Genomic DNA, 20,465 nt, shown 5'->3' on the forward strand with positions numbered 1-20,465 from the left:
CTTTAAAACAGAAATCATCAAACTGGTTTCAAGATATTTATACATAAGCCCACTTACCGTAATTTGCTAGAGACTTCGGTTGAAGTCTGGAAATCTGGTTGCTCTTGCTACTGGATTTTACAGCTCGAACAAGGCACTCTCTTAGCTCGAAAATTCAAGTGATCACTCATGATTTGTGTAACAACAATTTCAGATTTTTGAGGGTGATATTTATAAGCAAAATTCTGACTGTTGGACTCCCTATTAATGGCCATAATCTGCCATGATGTGCCATTAATAGCCTTTAATCAATGTTAATTGTTTCAGTTACAAGTCATAAGCAGAATCAGTAGCTATCTGTTGGAATCTCGCTACTGAACTCTTCTGCTGCTGGATTCTGTCTACTGGAAAATACATGTTTGCTGGAAAAATGTCATCTTCTGAAATATTAGTTGCTGCTGGAATTACTATCTTCTGCTGGAATTTTCACATTGCTGCTGAATATTGCTAGCTGTTGAAAATGCTAGCTGCTGCTGGAAAAGCGGTTTCTCACATCCCTCCCTCCTTATGAGAAGTTTTGTCCTCGAAACTTGGCTATACCTGATCCTCAAAGAGGTAAGGGTATTGTTCTCGCATCTTTTCTTCCAAGTCCCAAGTAGCTTCTTTTTCGGTGTGGTTGGACCATCATACTTTGACATATGGAATAGTCCGTCGCCTCAGTACTTGGTCTTTGTTATCCACAATCCGAATCGGAATTTCTTCATACTTCTGTTCTTCATTTAGCTTTCCTTCAGCCAGAAGTGGTCCAGCTTTCAGAATATGACTTGGATCGGAAATATATCTTCTCAGCTGCGAAACGTGTAATACATTGTGAATTCTTGACATGTCGGGTGGAAGTGATAATCTATAAGCAAGAGTTCTGTGGGGACCCGGACGCTAATCATGTTCATAATCATCATTGGGACTAATTAATCAATTAGTAAACAGGGTCTAAATTTTTTTTTTAAAAAAAAACGCGGATGCGTAATGGAAATCATACTAATATACATATCAGTATATTACAAGGTACAAGTCCTGTACAGCATACAGTCAATACAAACTAAGGTTCATCTACTTATCAAGTGTTCGAACCCTATCTATAGTAACATCAAGTCCGTGGTCTCCACTCTAATCACGATCTCTCCTCATCTCCTCGACCCTGCACCTGCCCCACCTATTGTCATGCCCACATAAAAACACGACAACAGCCGGATAATTCCGGTGAGAATATAATCCCAGTATAAATCAACGAAACATGCAATCATATGACAAACATAAAAGCATGGACATATAACAGCAATATGTATCAAAATCTGAAACATAATCCATATCAAACTGTCGATAATGCTCGTGACTCCACGACTCAGACTAGATGCAATCCTAGTATAGAGATCCCGGTTTCCAGATGTTGGTATTCCTATATCGACCAACAGGAATAGAAAAAAAACTCCAATTCTATCCACGTCGATATAACCATACATTCAGTGTCCTGACCTATCCGTCACAGACTGTGGCCCTATCGCCAATACACTATCTTGTGACATCGTGCAATGTGCCCGTGGTGATCTCGCCACTATCAGGTACTTCTGTCACAAGATTACTCATCTAATGCATGCTCCTATAAATCCATAGAACAGGCATTTTAATCAAATCAATAAACACAATAATAAAACATCAGAATAAGTATGTGATTTAGGGAAACTCAAATAGATCCTACTTGAGTCGATCTCCCAATCCACATTGACTTATACCTTTCGTTCGTAGGCTCGGTCTGAAACAATATTAGTTATGAACTCAAAACTGTCTCTGTAAATCTGAAACGATATATCGAGAATCATAATATCAATATTTCATTCTCAAATCAACACTGAATCTGATTAATCTGAATTAATTCAAATAAACGGCATAACGGCACAATCTCGATATCCCCGTCAATACAATATCACCAGATATCAATTACAAATCAGAACCCATTTCCATTACATTTTGTAACCAAGCCANAATGGGTTCTGATTTGTAATTGATATCTGGTGATATTGTATTGACGGGGATATCGAGATTGTGCCGTTATGCCGTTGATTTGAATTAATTCAGATTAATCAGATTCAGTGTTGATTTGAGAATGAAATATTGATATTATGATTCTCGATATATCGTTTCAGATTTACAGAGACAGTTTTGAGTTCATAACTAATATTGTTTCAGACCGAGCCTACGAACGAAAGGTATAAGTCAATGTGGATTGGGAGATCGACTCAAGTAGGATCTATTTGAGTTTCCCTAAATCACATACTTATTCTGATGTTTTATTATTGTGTTTATTGATTTGATTAAAATGCCTGTTCTATGGATTTATAGGAGCATGCATTAGATGAGTAATNAGGAATTCTCGCTGATCTTGCTTCTGAATTCGTGAAGAATGAATTGTATATATATATATCAATTGCATGGCTCAAGGACAAGTGTCCCACTCAAATTTCCATATTTGCACTTTAGTCCCTCAACTTTTCACTATTTGCAAATCGTCCCCCGCTCAATCTTTTAATTCAATTTCAATCCTAATTAATTACAAAAACCGTGGAATCTAATTCATCATTCCAAAATTCTTAAATTAAATAATCTCGGATTAAAATGATATAATCTCGGGCCTTACAAGTTCCCACTTTCTCAAGAATTTCAAATGGTCCGACAAATCTAGGATTCAATTTCCCAATTTTATTGAATCGCATCACACCCTTCATGGGTGACACTTTCACATACTCTTTTTCTCCAACTTCGAATTCCACGGGTCTTCTTTTCAGGTCAGCCCAGCTTTTCTGTCGATCTTGTACAGTTTTTAATCTTTCCTTGATCATAGCAACTTTATCCACTGTTTCTTGGATTAGTTCGAGTTCAACGATGGCTTTTTCCCCGACTTCATCCCAATATAGTGGTGATCGACACTTTCATCCATACAGAGCTTTGTATGGTGCCATTCCAATACTGCCGTGGTAACTATTATTGTACGCGAACTCGATTAAGGGCAGATGTTCACTCCAATTACCACTGAAGTATAGAGCACATGCTCTCAGTATATCTTCTAGAGTTTGAATTGTCCTCTCTGTTTGGCCATCGGTCTGAGGATGATAGGCCGTACTAAGAGTAACCTTTGTCCCCATAGCTTCTTGAAAGCTCTTCCAAAATCGAGATGTAAACCTAGGATCTCTGTCTGATAGTATGCTAGCTGGAACTCCATATAATCGTACGATATCATTCATGTACAACGTAGCTAGCTTGTCCAAATTATAGTTCATGCGGACAGGTAAGAAATGCGCAGATTTCGTGAGTCTATCTACGATTACCCAGATTCCATCATGACCTTGTCTCGATTTCGGAAAACCAACTACAAAATCCATGGAAATATGTTCTCATTTCCATTCCGGGATTTCTAATGGTTGAAGAAGTCCACTAGGTCTCTGGTGCTCTGCTTTGACTTGTTAACACACATGACACTTAGAAACAAACCTTACCACGTCCTTCTTCATTCCACTCCACTAGAAATTTTTCTTCAAATCTCTGTACATCTTGGTACTGCCAGGATGGACTGAAAATTTTGACTTATGTGCTTCAGACATTATTTCTTGTCAAATGTTATCGATGTCTGGTACGCACAATCGTCCTTTCATCCACAAGATTCGTTTGTTATCAGTCTCGAAATCTGGTGATTTCCCTTCTTTGGCTTGCTCTTTCAGTTTCACCAAAGCGGAATCTCTATCTTGACTTATCTTGATTGTCTCTCGAAGACAAGGTTGTGCTGAAAGTGATGCCAGGACCACCTTACTCGTATTCTTTCGACTTAAAGCATCTACTACCTTGTTGGCTTTGCCTAGGTGGTAGCTTATCGTCAAGTCGTAGTCTTTCAAGAGTTCAATCCATCGTCTCTGTCTCATGTTTAACTCTTTCTGAGTGAACAAGTACTTGAGGCTTTGATGATCGGTGAATATTTCACACCTAACACCATATAAATAGTGTCTCCAAATCTTTAGTGCAAAAACCACTGCTGCTAGTTCGAGGTCATGTGTTGGGTAATTCTGTTCATACGGCTTCAACTGTCTTGACGCGTATGCAATCACCCTTCCCTCTTGCATGAGTACACATCCTAAACCCTCTTTAGATGCATCACTGTAAATGGTGAAGTCTTCGCCTTCCATAGGTAATACCAACACTGGCGTAGAGGTAAGCTTCTTCTTCAAAGTCTCGAAGCTTTGCTCACATTCTTCACTCCATTGAAACTTAGAGTTTTTCTTTGTGAGCTTGGTGAGATGTATGACTATTGAAGAGAATTCTTCAACAAATTTTCGGTAATAGCCCGCTAATCCCAAGAAGCTTCGAATTTCTGTCACAGTGTTTGGTCTAGGCCAATCTGAGATTTCTTCTATTTTCTTAGGGTCCACAGCTACTCCTGCTGCTGATATTATGTGTCCCAAGAATGTGACGCTCTCTAGCCAGAATTCGCATTTCTTGAACTTGGCGTACAGTTCTTTTTCTCTCAGCGTCTGGAGGGTGAGACGAATATGTTCTTTGTGGTCTTCCTCACTTGAAGAATATATCAGAATATCGTCGATGAATACCACAAAAAACCTGTCAAGAAACAGTTTGAACACTCTGTTCATGAGATCCATGAATGCTGCCGGAGCGTTTATTAATCCGAACGGCATTACCATAAACTCGTAATGGTCGTATCTCGTCCTAAAGGCTATTTTAGGGATATATTCCGCTTTGACCTTCAGTTGATGGTATCCTGACCTCAGATCGAGTTTTGAAAAGACCTTGGTTCCTTTCAATTGGTCGAAAAGGTCATCTATCCTCGGGAGTGGGTATTTATTCTTGATTGTGATTTTATTCAGTTCCCTGTAATCAATACACAATCTCATGCTTCCGTCCTTCTTCTTTACAAATAGGACAGGAGCTCCCCACGGAGATGCGCTTGGTCGGATTTGCTTCTTATCCAACAATTCTTGAAGTTGATCTTTGAGTTCTTTCAACTCTGTCGGAGCCATTCGGTATGGTGCTTTTGAGATTGGTGTAGCATTGGGTACCAAATTAATCTCAAATTCCACTTCGCGGTCGGGGATTGTGCCAGGGAATTCTTCAGGAAAGACATCCGGAAACTCTTGTACTACCGGAATCTCTTCTAGTGTAAGTGTGGTTTCTTTCTTTACCTCGCTTAACATAGCTAGGTAAACTTCTTCTCCACTTTTCATGGCCTTCCAAATTTGAGAAGCAGAAAGAATAGTCTTCGGTTCTTTTGACTTACCATGAAATAAAAGTTTCTCTTGGTGTGGAGCTTGGATGGTTACCGTCTTTCCATGACAGTCTATTAAAGCATGATTCTTGGCTAACCAATCCATTCCAAGGATTACATCGAATTCCACTATGTTTAGTTGAATTAGGTTTGCCTTGAAATTCTGATTTTCTATGAGAACACTAATATCCCGATATAGAGTATGAGTTTCTAAAATCCGATTTGCAGGAGTTGCTACTCTATATGGTTCTTCTAGGTTATCAGGCTTAGCTCCTAACTTCTTGCCAAATCTCTTAGACATGAATGAATGCGTAGCACCACAATCAAATAACACATAAGCAGGTATATTATCGATTAGAATGGTACCCGCTACGACATCATTTGAGTTGTCAGCCTCTTCTTGAGTGATGGCATAGACTCGAGCATTTGGCTTGTTCTCCTTAGGCTTGTTTGGAATTGTTCCACCTGCTGGACCATTCCTTGGATATGGAAAAGGGTATTGAGCAATGCGATGTCCCATCTTTCCACAACAGAAACAAGCTCCAGAATTCTTACGGCATTCACCAGTGTGAGTGAATCCACAATTTTGGCAATTGACTCCATCTTTGCTTGATTGAGAAGAAGTTGTTCCTTTGGCTGGATCGCTGGTGAATTGGTTGCTTGAAAACCTAGGCCTTTTGAATTGTCGGCCCTATTGGTACTGGCTTGACTGAGGACATTTGAGTTTGTTCTCACCTTCACGCCTCTTGATGTCATTCTCAGCCCTGATGGCGGCTCCCATCAATTCATCAAAACTATTGGGCTCGATAACCGCAAGGGCAGATTGAATGCGACTGTTCAATCCCTTCTTGAAGCGATGTATCTTCAAGGCCTCGTCTCCCATGATGGTTGGTGAGTAAGTTCCCAATGAGTGGAACTTGGATGAATACTCCACCACTGTCATGTTTGGTTCTTGAACCAGGATTTCAAATTCTGACAGCTTCTGTACTCGAATTGCTGTCGGGAAGTACTGCCTCAGAAATGCCTCTCGGAACCTTTGCCAAGTGATATGTCCCGTCCCTAACATAGCTGGCGAGACTCCTTCCCACCATTTGGCTGCTTTATCCACAAGAAAAGGTGTAATCACATCTACTTTGATCTCTTGTGGAACCTCCAGTAGTTGAAGATGGTTCTCCACCTCCTTCATCCAATTTTGTCCGACCTCAGGATCGGAGCTTCTATCGAAGTTTGGGACTCTTGCTCTTCGTAGAGACTCATAGTGTTGCTTTGTCCCATTCTGAGCTTGAGGTGGTGGCGGTGGCTGATTAGCATTAGGGTTGAAAAACCCTTGCAGTGTGGTTGCCATAATCGTGGCTATAGCCATTAAATCCTCCTGACTTAGGCCAACTGGTGGTGGTGGTTGTTGTTGTGCATCCTCATCGTTGCTTTGTTGTTGCGGTTTCTATAACAAGGGTTGCGATTATTTCTCACATGTCTTCCGTCCATTTCCTACACATATGAAAGTTCTAAGGTTTTTGGCAGAACATGGACTAAACAAGGGAAGCAAAATGATTGTGTAATTGCTCAAAAATTAAATATGAAGCCAATGGATAGAAATAAATTTTATTGATTTCCCATGAAAGTGCAATTACAACTAAGCTTCAAAAATTCTAACAGAAATGCAAATGGAACAAGTGTTATTACAAAGAAATACTACTGATGTTCTAATCTATCACTTCTCCCAAATCTAAATCCAAATCCATATGATCCTCTTCGACTTCTTCTTCTTCGGGATCCTCTTCAGGTTCGTCTTCATGGTTGGCTATTACTGTTTCCAGATGTTCAATATGACCATGCAGAACTGCATTCTGGTCACTAAGAACTTCAACAGTGTTCTGCAACTCTTGAACCTGGGCATCAGTCTGCTCACAATACTGATTATGCTGGTGCATGAGTTGGTTTTTTTATCCTTAAGCACTTATATCTTCTCAACCAAGTTATCACGTAACTCAATCAACTCTGCAACAGTCTCTTGGGAGGGTTCAAACTCTTCTTGAGTCTTCCTATTCCTCTCTTCTGCTTCATGCAGATAGTGAACATAACGTTGAACATCATATCTCAAGTGTTCTGCTCTACGCTGTAATTCATCTTTGTCCAGCTCTAAACAGTAGTTTTGTCCCTTGAGTTTCTCTATCTTCTTCTCTAAGCTCTTAATGTAGCTACTCTGATCAGCCATGATCTACATCCAAAACATGAGAGTAAAGGTTCAGAAATGATCTCAAGAGTTATAGACAATTACTGGAATGAACAAAATCAGTACAGTCTATAATATTTAAAAGGAGAAAATAGCTCAAAAATTTTTCGATCTCAGAATCATGTGAAAAATTTACTAAAAATCCTTCACATCAAGAACATGAAGTGTACCAAATTTGTTGCAAAAATACTGATCCGTTTGGAAATGAAAATTCCTCAAAGTTTCAAAAATTGGAAAAATTTTACGAAAATGATGATATCACTATCTAAACGAAAGAATTTGGGGTTCGTTGACGGTGCTAGAAGGAAGGTTTCGTTCTAGATTAGGTTCTCGTCATCGAGATCTTTCCAACGATATCTTTTAATAGTAAAAATTCCTCATGGATAAAAAGTTATGGCCATTTGAAGTTTGCGCGAAAAACACCTCAACTTCCCATACAATTTGCAAGGTCTACTGCTTGCGCTTGCTGGAATTGACTTGCTACTGCAATTCTGATGCTACTCCAATCAAGTCTGCTGATTTTCGGCACTGTTACAACCAGTCTGCTGCATTCCATGTCTAATGACCAATCTTCTGCATTCAGATCTACTGGTTATGGTTTTAGACTACTGGTTCTGATGCTACTGTTATTCGGTCTACTTGTTTTGGTCTACTAGTTTTTGTCTACTGAATTTTTTTTCTCCTTCTCTTTTTGGATTCAGACTTGCTGCTGAATTTCCAAAATATTAACTTCAGAGTTACTGGTTTCATCTCTACTGAACAAAGGTCTACAGAAATCAATTCTACTTATTTCAGACATATTGCTGAAATACTCAGAGTTCTACTGATTTTCCCAACTGTACGTAGTTAGTCTATTGTTTCAGTAGTCTATTACAGTAGTTTATTTTCCGAACTCAAGTAGTATATCAGAACTTATTTTCAGAAGTCTATCAGAACTTATTATTTCTAGTTCCTCCTCCCCAGATTATGAAACCTGGTTTGCTCTGATACCACTTCAATGTCACGCCCCAGGGACGGGGTTGGTCGACATCGGCGTTGCTCTCAAATTTACATTCGAAAACAACAAGCCTCAGAAGTACAAAATTCAGAAACCAATCTTTTTATTCATAATACTGAATAATTCATTGTCTGATACAAACTCAAATAATAATATATTACAGCGGAAATGTAAAAACAAATATAATAATGTCTTAACAAATGCAGCGGAATGAACATAAATTAGAACTGAGAAATAACGATCTTCTTCACCAGCCCCAGAATTGATTCTGTTCCTCTTCTTCTAACCTTTCTTCCTCGTTCTTATCTGAGATGGGTTTGGTGGGTGAGTGATATGGTTGTCACTCAGTAAGCGGGGGCGGGAATAACTCCCAGTTTTCAAAACCATTTTCAAAAGAAACAGTAATACAAATAATATAAGAAAACTCTTATTTTCAGGACATGAATCAGTATTCAGAATAGAAATCAGAAGTTTAACAAGTAAGCAAGCACTGAGCACGTTAGTGAATTTCATGGCTAAACTGATATTAGTCCCCTATATGTTCTCTCCTCTAAGGGGTGAGGCCAGTAACCAGTAATCAGAATTCAGTAATGTTCAGAATATATATTCCTACCATTAGTTCACTAGGTTTCAGTGCTTCAAAATCAGATATCAGAAATCAAGAACAATTATACTTTGCTTTAAAACAGAAATCATCAAACTGGTTTCAAGATATTTATACAAAGCCCACTTACCGTAATTTGCTAGAGATTTCGGTTGAAGTCTGGAAATCTGGTTGCTCTTGCTACTGGATTTTACAGCTCAAATAAAGCACTCTCTTAGCTCGAAAATTCAAGTGATCACTCAAGATTTGTGTAACAACAATTTCAGATTTTTGAGGGTGATATTTATAGGCAAAATTCTAACTGTTGGACTCCCTATTAATGGCCATAATCTGCCATGATGTGCCATTAACAGCCTTTAATCCATGTTAAATGTTTCAGTTACAAGTCATAAGCAGAATCAGTAGCTATCTGTTGGAATCTCGCTACTGAACTCTTCTGCTGCTGGATTCTGTCTACTGGAAAATACATGTCTGCTGGAAAAATGCCATCTTCTGAAATATTAGTTGCTGCTGGAATTACTATCTTCTGCTAGAATTTTCACATTGCTGCTGAATATTGCTAGCTACTGAAAATGCTAGCTGCTGCTGAAAAAGCGGTTTCTCACTAGACAACCCTTTTTGGTATGAGAATTTATAGTTTCATTTTCATGTGCATTTGAACTAATATTATTTTCTTACACTTTTGAAATTTTTTGATAGATGTCATTGGACGATTGGTGGCAATAGATTCCCCACAAAACAAAGAAATCGAAGGACGTCCACGAAAGCTTATTGACATTGTTTTAGAAGACACCGAGTAAATATTATTAAAATAATTTTCATATTTATACCTTTTTCACTTACCATCTAATATGTCTATTTTATTTTGGAATAATAGGTTACCATGCACTTTATGGGGAGATTTTGTTGATAAAATGACAACCTATTTGAAAAATGTTGGTGAGGAACGTGTGATTGTTATTCTTCAAATGTGTCGAGCAAAAAAACTTCGAGGTGAAATACGGATATCAAATGTATACCATATCACAAACTTGGTAGTCAATGGAGATTTAGATGAAATTACTGAATTCCGAAAAAGGTATTTTTCCATTTTTTAAATTTACTTTAAATTATTTTTTATTACGTATTAAATAAAAAACAATAATATAAATCTTCGTGGAAATTAACTAATTGGATACGCATTTAGGTTGGTCAACGAAATCAATACACCAAAAACAATCAGCACCATTTCATTGGCATCAACTAACACAATTTTAGAGGAGCTTTCCAAAAATAATATTCGAAGTATAGGACAAATTTCTGAAGATAAACAGGTAAGAAAATTTCATAAATATACACATTACAAAATAAAAAGTTATAATGATAAATTTTAAATTTAATATCATTTTCCATGTAATTTTTTAGGTCGGAAGTTTTTGGGTTTTCGCAAATATAGGTGTTGATTCTTCTTGTGAATGGTCATATTTGTCACGTAAGAAATTTCCCAAGAAAGTGACACCAGTGGGTGATAAATTTTATTGTGAAAGGTTTGATTGTTTCGATGTTACTAAAAATTTAAGGTTTGATCAATAATCTTCAATTAAATTATGTTTTTTTACCAAATATATTCTTTATTGATTACTGTTCAATTTTGGGAAAAAAAAGGTTTAAGATTCATCTTCGAGTTGTTGACAACACTGGAAACGTTGTTTTCTTACTTTGGGATCGAGAATGTGTTGGACTTATAGGGAAGACAGCAATAGATTTGAGGAATGATGTCAAGGAAGAGGTTTTCGTATATTTATTTTTTACTTCTGTTTTGATGTAACATAAGCTATGCTAAATTTATTTTATATTTCAGCTATCAAATTTAGAAAAAAATCCCTAAAGAAATTGATGATTTAGTGGATCGCAAAGTTCTTTTTAAATTACAAGTACGACCCAATCAGATTCATGGATTTTTTGGAACCTATACTGTCATAAAAGTCACTGTAGACCCCACTGCCATTGAAAAATATCGAGGACAAATTTTTGAAAGTCAGGTAAATTGATATTTCTTTAAACATGTCAGAATTTATATTTCTCATGCGACATCTAGATTCTAATACATGCAGCATTATATTTATTGTTCTATAGGAATCAGATGTTTTTTCAAATTAAAAAGTGCAGACATTGGAGACATAAAGGAGGTAAAGATTAAAGTTTAAATCCTTTCATAACATCAAAATTCTGACAGTTCATTTTTTCAAATTATAGATTTGTTCATCTGAAGATGAAGTAACAACTCCTTTGAAATTAACAGTCAAGACCATGATTTCAAGCGATGTTTTCAATGATTCAACATATGAGCTCTCAGCAGCTAGGACTCCTCAGCAAAATGGTGTAGCTGAAAGGAGAAATCGGACTCTTAAAGAAGCTACTAGAACAATGCTTGCTGATTCTGGCATATCTCAAAGGTTTTGGGCAGAGGTAGTAAACACTGCGTGTTATACTCAGAACAGATCGATGATTAATAAGAATCATATGAAAACACCATATGAGATCTGGCATGGAAGAAAAAGTGTGGTTTCTTACTTCAAAATATTCGGCTGCAGATGTTTTATCCTTGATAATGGTAAAAATCATTTAAAAACATTTGATGCAAAATCTGCAGAGGGAATATTTCTTGGATATTCTTCGGTTAGCAAAGCATATAGAGTTTTTAATAAAAATTTTTTGAATGTTGAAGAATTTATCCATGTTGTTTTTGAAGAAAACGTTCTAACTGATAAGCCAACTGATCCAGTTGAGCTAGTTGATAGATTTACAGAGATCAGTTTGGAGGATGATGATGAAGAGGATAATTATATCAATCACAACAATCTCCAAACACCAGAGCCAGAAGTATTAGACCAACCAGTTGAACATGAAGCTATTCCTGGTAATCAGTTGGAGGAGTCTATTGAGAATATTCAATTACCAGCTGATGCAGCTCCAACTGATACAGAAGCAGTTACTAACTTGGATACAACAAACACTGAACTCAGATGGAAGAAATCACATCCTCCGGAATTGGTGATAGGTAATCCATCTGATCCGATAAGAACAAGAAATCAGATGCTCAATTTATTTATTCATTCAGCTTTCGTATCACAATTGGAACCAAAGAAAACTGATGACGCTCTTGCTGATCCAAACTGGATAAATGCAATGCAAGAGGAGCTGAATCAGTTTACCCATAACAATGTCTGGATTAGTTCCAAGGCCAGTTTCAAAAACTGTTATAGGTACAAAATGGGTGTACAGGAACAAACTGAACGAAGATGGTTCAGTTGTGCGCAACAAGGCGAAACTAGTAGCACAAGGATATAGGCAAGAAGAAGGAATTGATTATGATGAAACATATGCACCAGTTGCAAGACTGGAAACTATCCGAATATTCCTTGCCTATGCATCATTCAAGAATTTCAAAGTCTACCAGATGGATGTGAAGAGTGCGTTTCTAAACGGTCAGCTGCAGGAAGAAGTCTATGTAGAGCAACCTCCAGGTTTCATCAATCATGTTTTTCATGATCATGTCTACCATTTGAACAAAGCCTTATATGGTCTGAAACAAGCTCCAAGAGCTTGGTATGAAACTCTTTCAAAATTCCTAACTGATCATGACTTTTCAGTTGGATCAGTTGATAAGACCTTATTCAAATTCTCTAAGAATGATCATATTTTACTTCTTCAAATTTATATTGATGATATTATATTTGGGTCAACTAACCCAAAATTATGAGAGAAGTTTGCTAAGTTGATACAGGACAAATTTGAAATGAGCATGATTGGTGAACTGACATTTTTCCTTGGACTGCAAGTGAAGCAACTGGAAACTAGTATATTTATCAGTCAGACCAAATACACGAAGGAGCTGCTCAAGAAATTTGGCATGGAATCATGTTCAACAGCAAGCACTCCCATGAGTTCATCAGTCAAACTGGAAAATGATCAAGGGGGAATATCAATTCAACTGAACGAAAAGTTAAATCAGTTCAAATGACGAGTCAACTGATTTCACCAGCCCAACTGAAGATCAGTTCAGCTGACCAGTCTGAATCATCAGTCAGAATCTTTCAGTTGTAGATGAAGACAAACTCTTTCAGTGGATTCCAGCTGTGTGTGAAGGTACAAAGCCATTGTCCAGTCAAAAGACAATAGAAGGACGTTGCATCAGAGCATTAAAGACAAAACGTTTCAGAAGGGCAGTCGAAAAGTAGAAGACTCAAATTCCAAGAAACGAATTCAAGATGCAACGGATACAATAAATGAGTCGCACTGTACGATCAGTTTTTTCCGCCTATATAAAGAGAAGATCAGTGAAGATTCAAACAACATATAGAGTGATAAGAAGCTTCAACAAGAATAAGAGAGAAAAGAAAGGGCACGCACATTGCAAATCAGCTTTCAGAAGCAATCAGCCCAGAGGGACACTTCAACGTGTTATCAGCTTAGTGTAGAAGCTTATTTCTCTCAGTGTGTGAGAACATCCTTGTTCAGTTCTCACACACAAACACTCTCACAACCACTCAAATACAGTCTTGCACAAAGACGTTAAACTTGTGTATGTAGTCTTTGACACATAGACATTAAACAAGTGTTGGCTGGAAGGTGCTGCCTTCAGTCGTAGCTAGGAGTTCAGTTTAGGCAGTAGTGTAAGTCCTAGCTGAGTGGGTTTGTACAAGGTGCTGTATAAATCAAAGTCTTATAGTGTATCCTACCCGAGGAGGTAGAAGGGATGACGTAGGAGCAGTTGAAGTCTCCGAACATCCATAAACATATCCTATGTCTTTTAACTGTTTAACTATTTATTTCGTTCTTAACTGTGTTGATCAGTTCGGCTGATATCAGTTCAGTTCTGTCCATAACTGAACATATATAAGCTTAACTAATTTCCACTATTTCAGTTATTCAGTTGCACAAGATATAAAATGGATCAGTCTTTTTCTTAACGAAGGATTACTTCGAGTGTCTTCCGCTTGGTTTTATACCAAACTCAATTTAATTCATCGGTGTAATTATTCTTAGAACACGAGCTATTGCAGCTCATTGTGGAATTAGTGACTGACTGATGCACACCATAACTGGTGATCTGTCGGGCCACCCAATCCAACACGAACGTTCAACTATTTTATCTTCAAGAAGGCTTTTTCAGCAATTTGTTGTCGATGCATACACAATGGTTGAATCTTCAAGGCTGACATATATCCTGATGAATCAAAAACAGCTGAGATGTGAGATGTACAAGGGTCTTCATGATGCACTTCTGCGCGGTGAAACAAATCTGTCCACTCAAGGAAAACGTATTATATTGCCTTCTACGTTTACTGGGGGGGCAAGATATATGATTCAGAACTATCAAGATGCGATGGCTATATGCAAATGGGACAGTTATCCAGATTTGTTTATAACATTTACATGCAACCCAAAATGGCCAGAAATTATGAGATTTGTCGAGGAACGTGGGTTGAAGCCTGAAGACCGTCCGGATATTGTTTGCAGAATTTTTAAAATAAATTTAGATGCATTGATTAAAGATCTATGAAAAAAAAATTTTGGAAATGTTAAGGCAGGTAAAATATTTAAATTTTGGCAACTATATATTATTTATTATTATCATGAATATTAGAAAATTTAAATATTTTACTAAATATAACTAATTATTCATCTTAAATTGTTGCAGTTATATATATCGTTGAATTTCAAAAGCGAGGATTACTGCACACCCACATTTTGCTTTGCCTTTGTAAAGAAGACAAATATCCAACACCAGAGGCAATCAATGATATCATTTTTGCTGAAATACCCGACGAAAAAGATGATCCAGTTTATTACGATGTAGTACGTGATCTCATGATGCACGGTCCATGTGGAGAGGCAAGAAAGAAATCCCCATGCATGTCTGATGGTCGTTGCACAAAGAATTTTCCGAAAAAGTTTGTTGAAGTGACATCAATTGATGAGGATGGATACCCAGTCTATAGACGCAGAGATAATGTACGAACAATTCTAAAGAATGGTGTTAATCTAGATAACAATTTTGTTGTTCCTTATAATCGTTATTTGTTGATTCGTTATGGAGCTTATATTAATGTCAAATGGTGTAACCAATCTCGAGCGATCAAATATTTGTTCAAGTATATAAATAAAGGACATGATCGTGTGACTGCATCGTTTTATCAAAGCTCAGATAATGACAATTTTGGAAAAACTGTTGATGAAGTAAATATGTATTACGACTGCAGATACATTTCCCCGTGTGAGGCGGCATGGAGAATTTTTGGATTTGAGATTCAATACAGAGACCCACCTGTTGAGTGTTTGAGCTTTCATCTTCCGAATGAACAAAATATTATTTTTTCTGATATGGATGAAATCGATACTGTTCTTGAACGACCTACTGTTAATCAAAGCATGTTTCTTTCATGGATGGAAGCTAATCAGAAATATCCAGAGGCAAGAGAATTAACATATGCTGAATTTCCAATGAAGTTTGTTTGGAACAGAGATACACGAGAATTTGTTCCTAGAAAACAGAGATTTTCAATTGGACGTATTTTTTATGTTCCTCCAGGTTGTGGTGATATGTACTATTTAAGATGTCTACTCAATGTAGTTCATGGTACCACGTGCTATGATGATATATCTATTGTCAACGGCGTTCAATACCATACATTTCGTGATGCTTGCTATGCATTAGGGCTGTTGAATGATGATAAGGAGGACAATGATGGCATCATTGAGGCAAGTCATTGGGCTTCAGCACAATCCTTGAGAGTTTTGCTACTCTATTGTCATCGGACAATATCAGTCGACCTGAAGTAGTTTGGGAGTCCTATTGGACATATTTATCGGATGATATTTTATACAAACAACGTAACTTGCTGCATCATCAAGGTATGCATCAATATATCACTGTATTTTTTCAATTTATTATATTTTTGCAAGCTATATGCATTTATATATTTTAATTTAATTTCTTTTGTATAATTGGAATTGAATGAGGATGAAATTAAAGTCATGCGTTGGTGGAAATTGAGAAACTATTGCGAAGCTATGGAAAGAGTTTACGTGGATTTCAATCAATGCCATTTCCAAGTGATCAATACTTTCAATCTTCGCGAAATAGCCTAATACATGATGAGATTCGGTTTGAGAGAAGAGCTCTGTTCAGTGAACATCATAATCTCCTAAATAATTTGAACGATCAACAACGCCAAGTATATAATACGATTATGACGGCTGTTGATTCGAATACGGGAGGGATTTTCTTTGTATATGGATATGGAAGTACTGAAAAAACATTTATTTGGAAAACTCTGTCTGCATGCTTGAGATCAAATGGAGAAATTGTTTTGAACGTGGCATCCAGTGGTATAGCATTTCTTCTACTCCCTGGTGGAAGAACTGCTCATTCTCGCTTTTCAATTCCATTTAATCCTACTGAGGAATCAACATGCAATATCAAGCAAGGAAGTCCTCTTGCAGAACTTATAATAAAATCTAAACTTATCATTTGGAATGAGGCTCTAATGACGCACAAGTTCTGTTTTGAAGCTCTGGATAAAAGTATGAAAGATATAATGAGATTTTTCAATCCTTCAAGTCTTCATATGCCTTTTGGAGGGAAAACAGTTGTTTTCGACGGTGATTTTCGACAAATATTGCTTGTTATTCCAAAAGGTAGTAGACAGGATATTGTTCTTGCCACTATTAATTCATCGTACCTTTGGAGGCATTGCAAAGTTTTGTGATTGACGAAAAACATGAGACTGCGGAATTTGGGTTCTGCATATGCTAAAATGAAAAAAATTTCGGATTAGATTGCTAATTTAGGAAATGGAAAAATTGGAGAAGCAAATGATGGTTATGCAACAATTGATATTCCTGACGAACTTTTGCTTAAAAATTACAATGATCCTATTGCAACAATTGTTGAGAGCACATATCCGTTGTTTGGAAATAATGTCAGTGATGCAACATATTTCCAGCAAAGAGCTATATTGGCCCCGACTCTTGATGTCGTTCAGTCAGTAAATGAATACATGATTTCAATGAACCATTCATAGGGAAGATTGTATCTAAGTTCTGATACAATGTGTCATTCAAATAAAAATATTGATTTATTACATGATGTGCATACCCCTGAGTTCTTAAATGCAATAAGGTGTTCTGGAGTACCAAATCACGAGTTAAACTTAAAGGTAGGAACTTCGGTTATGTTGCTACGGAACATAGATCATTCTCTTGGACTATGCAATGGAACTAGGTTGATTTTGACAAGGCTTGGAAATCATGTTTTGGAAGGAGAGATTCTAACTGGAACTAATGCGAGTCATAAAGTTATTATTCCAAGATTGTCATCGACTCCTTCTGATCCAAAACTTCCTTTCAATTTCCAACGAAGACAATTTCCTTTGATTGTATCATATGCAATGACAACCAACAAAAGTTAGGGGTAGTCTTTATCTCATGTAGTTTTAGTACTGGCCAGTTGTATGTCGATGTATCCAGAGTTATAAACCCCAAAGTTCTAAAAATTTTGATATGTGATAATGATATTAGCAAAAAAAATCAAAGACAAATGTTGTATTTAACTAAATTTTTCATAGTACGTGAAATAATTTGTTTCTTAATTGTGTAATTTATAAGCATTTTTTTTGTATTTTAAAAATCTATAATATTTAGCATAATAAATAATTTCATCATGTGCATCGCACGGGTTAGATATTAGTTTCCTTTGATATGATTGAGTTTTTGCTTCTTCTTTTCAAATTTCATGCATTTTAATTATATTCTAACTTGTGTTTTTTTGTCTAATATTACAGGTCTGGTTCTCGTTTTTAACTTTAACTCCACGCTTCAACTTGGTTTTTTCATATAACTAAATGCACTATGGTCTATTTTTTTATGTTAGTTTTTTTAATTAATTTATATTTACTACGTAATAAGTTATATATAATTAAAAGTACGTTATTATTATTTTCAGTTATGTCTATATATTAATATTAAGTAATATAATTTAATATTGATTATATTAGTAATATAATAAAAATGAAAATAAAAACAGAAATAAAACAGTAAACTTACAGAATTGTAACCAGAAGAAGAAACTTGTATACAAAAGGTTGAAGCTTTTATTAAGAAGAGTTGTTTACAAGAGAAGAATAGAGGGGAGCAAACTCGACCGTCTCCTTCTAAGAACACAGAATAGTCTTATAAATAGATGAAAGTGCCGGACATGAAATCCCGGATTCCAACTAAAAATATAAACAGTAAATGCTTTGTTAAAGCAAACAGTAACATGGTTACAAAANAATGGAATATCTTTCTAACCGGCCAAAGCTCAAAGGAGTTTCAACCGCTTATCAGAACCGGATCATTTAAGAAGTACTATTTATTGCTCAAAGACATTCTCTGACCGAATTAATTCATTCAAAGTGTTACACCATCTTGAAGTCAACGTATATATATCTGTTCCAAGAATGATCCGCATTTATGATCATATCCCAAAGAAGAGAGACCAAGTATAGACTTCTTGTTCTGATGCTAAAAACAGTTACCATAAAAGGAAAAGCACTTCAGAACNAGATGTCATAGATTTGTCCGATTTTGAATCTGAACATCCAATATTCTTGTAGAGATCTTTCTTCATNCCAGAGAATCAGGTTAACGTTGCTATGTCCTTTCCGATCGTTAAGAAAATCGTGTATATTAACGGAAGAGTGTGCTAGCAGACAAAGAGCTCGATTGACAACCGAATTACTATAGCTTGCTTGCATACTTGAGAAGATCTTAGAGCGCCCTTAAAAGTTTACATACTTCATCGCTCAATCAGCTCGTTTTAAACAGAAAATTATTTGATCATCTTAGGATCATTTTCGTGCTACTCACTCCAAATCGTTTATTTCATCAGTAACCTTTTGGTTATTAGATCAAGTCTTGGTATCTTGTGAACTAAGTGTTCTTAATATCCAGAAGTGTAAAGTGATCACTAAGAGTTCCAATACAGACAGTGTGATAAGTTCTGGTTGGAGTGAGATGTTGCAAATACGTTGTAAAGCAAAAGTCTTTTAGTGGAATCCTTCCTGGAAAAGGAAGGAGGGATGACGTAGGAGTATTCAATCTCCGAACATCCATAAAAATCTTGTGTTATTTCCTTCTTGCAAGCTCTTACTTTTCCAACCGCAATTTGTTAAGTTTGAACCGTTTTCCGCACTCATCAGTGGTTCACGTTTCCAACCGTTTGAGAAAGAATTTTCAACCGCCTTAAAAAACGATTGAAAACTAATTTTAGATAAGATCTCTAAACTCTTTCCCGATCCCAACATGCAGAGACAATTTAATTTTAGTCAATTAATATGTACATTTTAAGTACTTTCATTTTTTTAAGTTTGGAAATAATTATTAGTTTTGTGTATACATTTTATTATTGTCTCAAGGAGCACATATACAATCATCTGTGCAGTTCTACGGTCATGCAGTCCACGCACACAACTTCTCGCACAACGGACGCTTTGCCACCGGACCCTCATACGACCATAGATCATTCCGTGAACGCGATTATTGACAGCAATACATCGGATCATCACACGACCTGGACTACGACGATAGAGATAACGACGTACATGAGAATAGTGATAGTGAGGAGGAATACGACTACGACGTCGACGAGACGGAGTCGCTTTAAGATTTTATTACATATATCGATGTTATTTCATAAATCGTATAATCATATATATATACGGTATAATGAATTTTAGTTTAGACAAATATACATATTTCATAATTAATGTCATTTGGTTGAAATTTTTTAGTTAATTTATTAATGTTATATATATTAAATTCATTTATTCAAAATATATGTTTATATAAAGAATTAGTAATGATTAACAATATAAGTATATAAATATATTATTAATTTTTTTAAAAAAAAGAAAAATATTATTATTTGATACTAAATATAAAAATTTAATTTAAAAGATCATGTTTTAAAAAAAAATATTTGTGACGTATATTAACAAATCAATGTTGAAAATGGCGACGACAAAATTCTTCACAAAATAGTGACGGTTTTTAATTAATATTGTCGTTAAGTAACGACAATTTTTAATTTAAATTTTTGCTAAATAGCGATGAATAAGATATCGTCGCTACTTAGCCACGTTTTAATTCAAAACGTCGCTACACCACCATAAAATAATTTAACTTCAGTTTGTTTTGGCTACATATTTATTATGAATCGCGCTACTATTTGTGAAAAAATATACAATGATTATCATCGCAATAATTCACCCGTTTCCACGACCATCTCCGACCAATAGCAGCC

At 36.2% G+C, this 20,465-nt stretch overlaps 1 protein-coding gene and 1 pseudogene across 1 annotated transcript; both read left to right on the top strand.

The window, feature by feature from the left end:
- The first annotated feature begins 10,050 nt into the window (after positions 1-10,050).
- On the top strand, positions 10,051-10,943 carry LOC140957223 (uncharacterized). Its single transcript, XM_073414358.1, has 4 exons — positions 10,051-10,214; positions 10,323-10,449; positions 10,541-10,662; positions 10,781-10,943. Exons 1-4 carry the CDS (start codon positions 10,051-10,053, stop codon positions 10,941-10,943), a joined length of 576 nt encoding a protein of 191 aa, XP_073270459.1.
- A 3,264-nt stretch (positions 10,944-14,207) lies between these two features.
- LOC140957225 (uncharacterized) lies at positions 14,208-19,826 on the top strand (annotated as a pseudogene).
- Positions 19,827-20,465: the final 639 nt, after the last annotated feature.

Source organism: Primulina huaijiensis, chromosome 14, assembly GCF_012295235.1.
Source record: "Primulina huaijiensis isolate GDHJ02 chromosome 14, ASM1229523v2, whole genome shotgun sequence".
Lineage (NCBI taxonomy): Eukaryota > Viridiplantae > Streptophyta > Magnoliopsida > Lamiales > Gesneriaceae > Primulina > Primulina huaijiensis.